The sequence below is a fragment of the Tauraco erythrolophus genome, chromosome 6 (assembly GCF_009769465.1).
Source record: "Tauraco erythrolophus isolate bTauEry1 chromosome 6, bTauEry1.pri, whole genome shotgun sequence".
In the NCBI taxonomy this organism is placed as follows: Eukaryota; Metazoa; Chordata; class Aves; order Musophagiformes; family Musophagidae; genus Tauraco; species Tauraco erythrolophus.
In genome coordinates this window covers 64,123,458-64,133,588 of record NC_141470.1, presented here as the reverse complement: position 1 = coordinate 64,133,588, position 10,131 = coordinate 64,123,458, and the positions used below count along the sequence as shown (strand labels likewise).

General features: G+C 38.9%; 1 protein-coding gene across 1 annotated transcript; it reads right to left on the bottom strand.

Moving 5' to 3' along the window:
• Positions 1 to 230: 230 nt before the first annotated feature.
• Positions 231 to 9,734, bottom strand: CLBA1 (clathrin binding box of aftiphilin containing 1). Its single transcript, XM_009983139.2, has 5 exons — positions 9,279 to 9,734; positions 5,646 to 5,794; positions 3,977 to 4,106; positions 1,869 to 1,982; positions 231 to 398 (listed from the first exon to the last, which is right to left on the bottom strand). The coding sequence occupies exons 1-5, from the start codon at positions 9,732 to 9,734 to the stop codon at positions 231 to 233; spliced, it is 1,017 nt and encodes a 338-aa protein (XP_009981441.2).
• Positions 9,735 to 10,131: the final 397 nt, after the last annotated feature.

Sequence of the window (10,131 nt, the reverse complement as noted above, 5' to 3'; positions counted from 1 at the left end):
TTTACTGTGAGACATCACTCTGCAGCAAAACTTAGGAGAAAATTACACCTTTCGCTTCACAACTCAATAGGATAAATACCTTCTAATAATGTGGCTTTAGGTACACCTCATATATAGTAATATATCTCCTAAGGAATGTATGTAGTCTATAGTACCAAGCCAGTAACAAAATGAAGGTAAACTGCATTCAGTTCAAACAAAAGAAAAAAAGATTTAAAAGTGCATTTGGTTCAACAAATATCGCTACTGAAAAATTTCATTTTTCGGTTGCGTGTAGTGAAAATGTGCTTCTTCCTTGGGATTGTTAGATATTGCATGTTTCCGTTTGATGATGTTGTTTTCAAAAAGAGGTTACAGGTGAAAAGATGACCATGTCTGGAATCCGGTGATACAGAAAGCTGAGTGAAAAAGAAAAACTAAAGTTAATTTTTTCCATCCTACAGTAAGCTAATAACTTTGCATATTTCAATCTAATTTTTGTACAGTTTTCACAGAAATAAAATTAGCATAAGAAAAACAAGGACATAACTAGAAAGATAAATGGAAAACATCCCACTATATGATTTAACTTACTTAAAATTAGAAATGGCAACATACATTTGCAAATGAGCTTTACCTTTGAGACACCAAGTTGCTGGGCTTCTTTTTTCCCTTCAGAGGCTACTCTAGAAAAATACTGTCCATCTACCTTAATTTTGTATCATGATTCTTTTTACTTTTACTCCTCCTTCATCTACCTTGAACCACTTCTCCTTTGCCTCAACCCTGTCTTTGTATTTCACACGTTTCCAAGTATGTGTCAGCTACTGTGATCCCACCTTCATGTACTCCTTGAAGAAAGCAGAACTGAATTACGAAGGAATAAGCTGGATAGCCTCCTTTTGGTTTTCTTCCTGAATTCTCCAGCCTAACATCTCTTATGTACAAGGCTCCCATAATGGCTGCACATCTTCATTGTCCAATGCAGTAAATAGAATAAAACAGAGCAATGAAAGTGTGCCTTGAACTGTGCATCTCCACAGCAACAACAGTTCTCAAGTTTATTCTCCACTGAGGAAGAGACCTTGGGTTAAGAATATTCACTCAAATTACTTTGTTAAAAACAGAATGCAATTGATTTTTTTTTTTAAAGCAATGGGGAATGACAGAATTTTCCTTCCAACTTGCATTGCTTCAGCAAGGAAGAAACTGAGCTTATTAAGGCCTGTTTGACCAAAGACACAAATGCACTAACAACAAAAGTATTTCGATTTCAGTTCTCTGTACATTTTGTAACGCAGCTTAAAATGGTAATGTTTTCAAATCCTTGTAATCATAACATCAGTTCTACCTTCCTCCTTAAGTATCTCCTGTTTTCTCGAGTGAACAAACCAAATCGGAATCATTCCAAATATCCAAAATGCAAGTTTGAGTGCAATTTTTTCTCTACCAGCTTTGCTTCTAATGTCTCTAATGTCTCCCTTACCATATATTTTAGGAGTGAGTTACAGTCATCAGTGATCAACATGTTGATCCTTCTGCAGACACACTGATCTTCCTTTGCCACCAGAGCATCTTGACTACATTTTGTATATCGCTGCTCTCTCTCAACCAATAAGTAATTTGGCCTAAAGTCCAGACTATGTAACGAATAACCTTACATTTCAGCATGCTCCATATTACGTTGCTTTGTGTTTGGTATGTTATATTGGACCTTTTCTAAAGCTGCCAAGACAGGTTCCAAAGAGAAAAGAACAACTCCACATCCAAACAATCATATTAGGACCAAACAATTATATCAGGACATACTCTAGAACATACAGCACAGAGGAACATGTAAAATATGCTCTACGGTTCTCTGACGTTCTTACTTTCAGAGCTGTTCTTACCTTGGTCTGGATCAGTGCTTTGCAGTCATTAATACTGAATCCATCAAATCTGAGGTCTCCATTATCTTTAACATTTGATTCCTCAGAGATGTCATCCGGGCTCTCCAAAAAGTCCTAGTAAAAGATAATTTACATTTCCTCTAAGAATTTCTATCTGATCTCATAGCATATTGTCGTGGGTTGGGCCGCTCCAGCAACCGGACCCCCCGACACAGCCGGTCACTCACCCTCCCCCACCCCCAGGAATGAGGGAGAGAATTAAAGGAGAAACGGGAAACCCGTGGGTTGAGATAAGAACAATTTACTACAGATGATTTAATACACAGTGTAGATGCTCACCACCCCCTCTTACCCGCAGCCCGTCTCGTCCCGAAGCTGCAATCCCGGACGAACGCGAGGCCCCAAAATAGAGAGGGGCAGAGAGACAGTACTCCGAGAGTGGGAGTACTGGAAGAAAGAGGAAAAAAAAAAAGGCAATAGAGCAAAAGCGCAGCAAGCACAAAAGAGCAGAAGCGGCAAAAGAGCCAAAGCGCAAAAGCCCTTCTGTCCGGCTGACCCTCACTTTTATACTGGGCATGACACTGCATGATATGGAATACTAATTGGCCAGTTTGGCCCTCAATATTAAGTTCCACCACAAATCACAAGGGGAATCGTGTCCCCCTTGTCCCAGCTATGCTCCCCCCTTATCCCGCTGTGCTTCTGCACTCCGGCACACTGAAAAGCCCTTGGAGTCTCACGTCCAACCACAAACATCAGCTTGCTATCAGCATTCCTCTCAGAGCGAGCCTCTGAGTAAAACCAAAACACGGAGCTCTTCTAGCTGCTAAAAAGAAGAGCTAACCCTGTCCCAGCTAAAACCAGGACACATATAACCTAAAGAGAAGTTTCCCTCAAATAACAATAAACACTAAATTTTATCTTCTGAAGCTATATTTTGATTTAACGTGTACCCCCCCCCTTGCATTAAAACAATTTCATGCCAAAACAAGTTCTACACAGGTGAATGTAATTGTGACTTAAAATTTTTAAAAACAAAGCCATTTCCAATTAAAATTAGCCCTAACCTACACCATGAAATAGCTGAGAAATACATCATCATTGGTATTGTTAAAAGCAATACAATTTTCCAGTAAGAGAAAAGAAGTAATGACATAAGTTTAAGCTGCCTGGGCATTGATTTAATGCCAGTGTATCTACAGGCAAGAAAGGAACAGGAGGGGAGTTCGACTATGCTCATCAGAAGTCTCCCATTCTCTCCAGTGACAGTTCGATAAAAGTGACTTTCAAGTGCCAAATAGGTCCTTACACCTTCAGCACTGTCATTCTGTTTGTATTTAACTTGCATGAAAGGTCAAATATGTCCATAAAATGAAAACTGAACACAGTACCCCACCATGCTTCAGCAATCAAATTAGCAATTGAAACCGTTACTTCTGAAAATGACATGTGACTAATTCATCCCAGCTGAATAACCAGGTTGAATACTAAACCATCCCTGATATCTTTATCTTCTCGAAACGAGAGATTAGAGAGAGACATATTTTTCTGAGATCTTTCAATACTGTTGGTTTGTTCTCAAGTCAATTTAAAACATACTCCTCTCCCTCAAGTCTTGCAAAAACAGATTGAATAATGTGAGGAAAAGGGAAGTGGAACACACTTTCAGTTCATATACAGTAAAAACATCCAGTAATTACGTTAACAGCCTCTCTGATTCAAATTTGATTTTCACTTAATGGAAAGATATGAGAGGCTAACAATTTTCTCATACTCTGAGAAAAAAAGAAAACCATCTTAGCGCATACACACCTGAAAGCTCACTCTACATCTATAGTAAAGCTGAACAGACCAGCTAATGCAAAAGGGCGCTCCATAATGGGGGCTTCAATGTAAAGACGATCAAAATTTGATGCTGCACAATTTCATAGTTACTTACACATAATGATGAGAAAAGACTAGACTATTATTTTAAAAGGTTCTCTGTAAAAAAACCTTATGACTCACCCAGATCTAGTTCCTCATGCATCTGCATGTATAGCTTACAGAAAATCAGATTCATAACCAAGTGTTTATACTGGCATACTAGCAAACCGTTGTTCAATTACCTTTTGATTTGCATCTATTCCAAGAACACTCAAGAGGTTTTCTTGGCAATGAGATTTACTCCAGGGACGTCTTAAGCTGAGGGTTTTATCAAAGTCTCTAAGTGTTCTCCATATGTTTCCAGAATCAATGCTAGGAAAGAAAACACAATCTGAGGTTATAAGGTGTACCAAGTTTCCAGTAGATGTATATAACTCAGTTATTTTCACTACATACAGTTATCTACTAGCCTACCCGGATCTAAAAAGCAACTTATCTTAAAACTATTTCTACATTCGTTCAAACTATCAACCTAATGTACTAATAAGCTTGTGTGACGATTAACGGAAACAGTTAAGTCAACATAACTGTATGTTTGGGTTTCTCAGATAAGAAGTGCATTAGAAGCATATTTCAGAGATTGTTGTATGCCAACAGCTTGGATTATTCGATTGCTTCTGTGAAATGTGGGTAGAGTTCAGCCCTATTAATTCTGCATTTTGCATTTTCTGTCTCTCAAACCTTTCTGCTTCCTATCAGTCATGCTTCTCCACTGTAGCACCTGCTGCTCAGGCGGGTGACCTGCATCTGCTCTGGACACGTATGTACAACAAAACAAGCCAAAGGCACACACTACTGAAACAGTGGGAATGAAAGAGTTCCCTCTACACAGTACTTTGGGTTCTTCACAGTGCATTCACCCTATAAAAATCCAGTCGCTTTTTGCTCAGGACGAGATGCAATCATCATTGATCTTAGTTATTCACCACAGTGCAGCAGGGCTGTTGTGTCTTTAGTTGGTAATCTGCTGTAATATTGTGGTCCCTTTTACGTATACATAGTATTTCTCCACAAGTTTGAGGCTGATTAAAATATAACGCATATGCAAGAAACTTGCTGGAAGGATGTCCGCATTAGGTGTGTTCATCACATACCCTGTGATTCTTACGACATTTCCAAAGTATGGTCTGACCCAGCTTTCTAGATACAAAGCCTCAGATGTATGCAAAAACAACTACAATAATATTCAGTAAATATAATACTGTTCAGAAGCTGCTGATCCTTTAGAAACATGTAACATCTGAAAGCATCCCAGCTGTCTTAAGAGAGCTAAGTTAACGATATTAATTGTTATTATCATAACCCCGGGAAAGAAGTCAGATGCACCACAGATTCTGAAGCACATCTGGTTAAACATGAGAAGAAGTTACCACCTGGGAAAATTCGGGAAAGAGAGGAAAAAAAACAACAAAAAACAAACAAACAAACAAACAAAAAAGAGTAGGTTGTCAGTAGAAGCAGCTGCAATGCTCCTGCCTCAGATGATGGAGAAATAAATCGGATGTGTTGTAAAGAAAGGACAAGCAAACAGGAAGAACAGGCTGCCTGTTGGGTGTTCTGGCATTCCAGAGGCTTAGTCATAAGAAGGCACACCAACAGCAGGAAAAACCCTAAGCAAGAATTTGTAATTTTGACATATTCCCTTCCTTGTTTTCCAGTGGCTAAAACACAATCTGTTTCCTTTAACAACACAATATAAAATCGGTAAGATATATATGCTGAAAGCACATAGTGATTGAAAAGATTTTTAGGTTCACCTGCAAGTACTACTGATTTTTAAATTATGAAATAAAATGTGTAATTGCTGAAAAACGTGTTTTTTTTTTTAAACTGATGATCCAAACTCATTACCAAAGTTGATTCTTCGTAAGTTCAGGAGTCCCAACAGCTTCATTATTTGCATCAAGCACTTGATCTAAGCTTCTTACGCGCTCTCTGGACTGTGATACAAAGATTTCTGGAAAGCCCAACTTAAATATATCCTCATAGCTGTGGTTTGCCTAGAAAAAACAGAATTTTATTAAATATATCACACAGGTCAATCCCACAGTTCATGAAGACCTAGTCCAAAGACTACAATGTTTCCAGAGATTGTATTATTGACTGTTTTAAAAATTTGTATTAATATTAATGGCACAGAGGGACTGACTCCACAGTTCAGTGTTTGGAGTATTTACCTAGAATTAGAGGAGGAGAAGCAGGAGCCCAAGAGTTTCCGATGAACCTTAGCCTCTAGCTTCCCGGCTACTAAATTATAGACTGGTTTGCCTGCTAGCAGTCAAGACTCCTTCCTCTGCTCAACTAATTCACTTTAGGTCAAAACAGATGTATACATCAATTCAAAAGCTTGGTTTACTAATTTAGTATTCAAACCCACCTAATTCAGCCAAGTGTAACATACCTATAGTTATGTTATACAGCTATAGTTAACAAAAAATACTTGCACTGTGTACGCCCAGATAAAAGCTGGGGTCAGTATGTCTCCATATCCTTATATTTCCAATGAACTTTTTCCAGCCTATGTTAAAAATCAGAGCCAGATTTACGTACTCATTCCTGCCCTAGCAGTGATGAGGAGGAGGTTTGGAAGACTGAACATAGCCACATAAATGATCCAAATAGGCCTCCTGGAGGTTATCTGAAGACTAAGAAATACATATACAGGGAAAAATGTGCGTAATTTACACCCTATCCTAAAGGGATGTTATCATGCTATCTGGTCCAGAAGCTTTGTCCTTTTATTAGTTCAAAGGAGGAACTACCGCAATTTTCTAAATCAAAGCAATTAGTTGACTTCAACACCCTACAGAGGGACTGCAACCCAGGAGCAGCAACGTTGTGCAAAAACTAGGGGAATGAAACCAGTCAGTTTGTTTTCTTTGCCCGACAATCAGCAATTTAACCTGAAAAACAAAAGTATGGATACTTTGTATTTTGACAGGTTCATTTAATTGTAATTCAAACAGCTGAAATACACTGAGATATTTCCACAATTTCATTACACTGAACTCAGACGAATGCAGTGAGTATTGAGAGTACGGATTTAATCTAATGGATGAGTGGGCAAAATCAACAGAGCTGGTAGAAGGCTTCTACCCGAGCATCCTTCTATAAACAGAATTTGTGCCCCAGGCTGCTGAAGCAAGGCCTTGCTGAACTGCCTGCCCTGAAGGACAACTGCTGGGACAACCGAAAACTCCTGGGTAAAATCCTTTGAATCTTGCCCAAAGCGTCATAATACTTTAAATCAATTTGTACGTTATTTCAGTAGACTTAAGTTACAACCGGGATACGGAGGAGAAAGATGTTTGAGAAACAGAATTCTGTGAAAGCAGATGTGCTACAGCATACAGGAAGAGTCATGGTCAAGGGAAAAACCCTCCAAGTAGGTACCAAGCTCTAAATAGGACAGGAGCTAAGGAAAAGTCAGGCAACTGCTCTTGGCTTTGGGGTGGGGGGAAAATCACAGCCACAGAAGAGTAAATCCAGGGAAGCACAGGCTTGCCTTGTTTGTGACATCTTCTTAGAGCCTGTCATGTTCCTCCAACACGCGTAGAAGTCACTGGCTTAAAGTTTAGCCAAGCCAGACGAAAAGTCCAACATACAGAACAAATGCAAGATTTTTTTGTATTATCTTTATTGCTATCTACTTCAGAGGGTGTTTTTAAAAACAAAATCTGAGTATGTTTTTTACATTTTAGCTTTGTACTGATTATAAAAATACGAATGCACAAATTTCACATCCATGCTTTTTGAACAAATTCTCTATATCCTATTATACCAGCATACTCTAGAGCTCAACCAAATGCTGTAGTCCTCTCACAATGGCCAGTATTTAAAGAACACATGAAAAATCCTTATTCGATCATATAGGCCAAGTATCCACGTACTGCAAGGAAATTAGTGATTGTTTTAATCTTAAAATACACGATTCTGCTCCAGACTAACATTGTTTAATCAGCTGAAGACTTAGATATCGAAGGTCAGTCCTCTGACCTCAGACGATCTCTAGAGGTCCCTTCCAACCTACCTGGACTTATTTCTATTGACTACACAGAAGACAGAGCTCCAACCCGAAGAGTTTATGGTATCAAACGAACAGTATAAAACACACGTGGATGAAGGACAAGCTACATGTAGGTTCTACACTCAAAGAAATCTCAAACAGCTCTGCAGCTGTTTCTCTACCCTGAGACAAGAAAACTTGAAACTCTAGGCATGGTTAACTTATTTAGCTCATGCTGGACATTTTCTTTTGCCTGTAAGAAACGCAAAAATAAAGCAAAAGCTTCAGTAAGATTAAGATCTACTGCTTTTGGAAAGAAATCAGTCTCCTATTTCAGCTCCAGTCATTACATACTCTCTTTTTTCAAAGTAAGACTTCTTGTCCCCCATTTCCAGCTTATGAACAATTCCCTGTTTATGCATACCAATAACCAGGTATCTTGTGATCTCCACCCCATCAGTGTGGGACAGCTTATCGCACGTGCATCTTTGTGCTTTCCCTAGCAATACCTCTGCAACAGGTAACGTTCCCAGGCAAGGGCAAGGAAGCCTGTCTCCAGAAAACCCTCAAGTTTCCCACGCATACTAAAACTCTTCTAATAGACTACAAGCAGTAAGATATGACTGCTACTGATTAACTCCACGGAAGCTGATTGCTCTCTCTTTTCAAATGTTTTAATGTAGGATAACGGTAGTAAGAATGAAGGCATTTTGTTTTGTATTTGTAAATCTTATTTTCCTTTTGTTACTTTGCTTTGGTGACGCATGTTTGGTAAATATGGAAACACATTAATCGCAACAAGGTATAACCCTTAACCTGAACCTTTTTTTGTGCTGATAAGGACACATTATATTATTTATTTAGATTATTAGTTCTAACATTGTATGAAATAATGTAACATCCTACTTTAGGAAGTGAATGATACTGAAATTATTTCTATTCATTTGTTTGTGTCATTGACTTCCACCCACAATCAGTCTAAAATTCCAGAAAGACTGTTGGATTATTCAGGCAGTATATTAAATAATTAAAGTTACTGTTGTTCGCAATTTCTAAGTCAATTTTATGTTGTTTAGTTCTGTAAGCTTAAAGACAACTCAGAGAATTTTTGTGCACCCAGTTTTTGTTACCCACCTTCCCGATTTGTTTCCTTTGCTCATTCTTCCCTAGCTTTTAAATGGCTTGTGCTTCAGGGCAAGGTTCATCATTTCTACGTGCTCACTTACTCCTAGTGCCTAGAAGCAAAGTAGGGCCTTACATTCTCTAAAGCTCTCCAGCTTTAAAGGAAAACTTAAGTATTTGTCAAACACTGTAAAGAAGTTGCTTTTGTTCCACTTCAGTTAACTGCAAAGTAGCTTGACAGTTTCTCTCCCTGTACAGCGTCACCCTCTACAGAGAAGACATTCAGATACAAATCTTGAGATGTAGGAAGCAGTAACACAAACATTTCTGGTCTTGGGTTTACTAGTAACACATACCTCATTTAGAGAGCTACAAGCCTCCTGCATCCCACTGCATAGAGATGGCTCAGAAGAGAAGCGACCAGCAGAAGCACCGCAACGTCCGCTGCTGAAGTCCGTATCCCCTCTAGAAGTTTTTGTTGAATTCACCAAAGCATCAAGGTTATGACCGAATCTCTCCGATTTGTCTAAGGACTCCCTGAAGCCTTCAAAATCACCCCAGGAACCGCTGGGTTCGGAGGTACTGTAACTGCACTCAGAAAACCCCTCACGACTACTCCCTTTGCTCGTCGCTACAGGGACGCTTTGCTGCATTACTTTGAGATTAATTTCTTCACTATTTGTCCTTTCATTCGAGTTACAGTCACTTTCATCGAGAGTCGTACCACCTGCTTCAGCTGCTAGGTCTTTTAGAGACATCCGGCCAGATGCGTCTGTATTACTAAGACTTTCTACTAGTGACAGGTTCTGCATCTTTGTTTAAGGAAAATTCACTTGTTGAAATCTGTCCTGCAAAAAAGGCTCCTGAAGTTCAGTTGCATTAGAAATCTGAATATTTCCAAAACAGAAACAATTTCTTCATTTCACCTCAAAGAATAACACCACTGCTAAATCAAAACAAGATGTCCTTCAGCCTCTCCTCCAGTAACCAGCATGTGTGTGTTATGCAGGCTCACTTTCTGTGTAGGATATTAGCCTGCAAAGAAAGAATTATAAATAAACACTTCTGTGTTAAAGAAAGATAGCTGATAAGGCAGGAGAAAGTGTGCTCGGGTTAAAATAAACACATTCCAGTATTATAAAACTGCAAATCGCTGTAGGCAAAATTATTTAAAATTTACACTTATCTGCCCACCCCATAGGAAAGGCA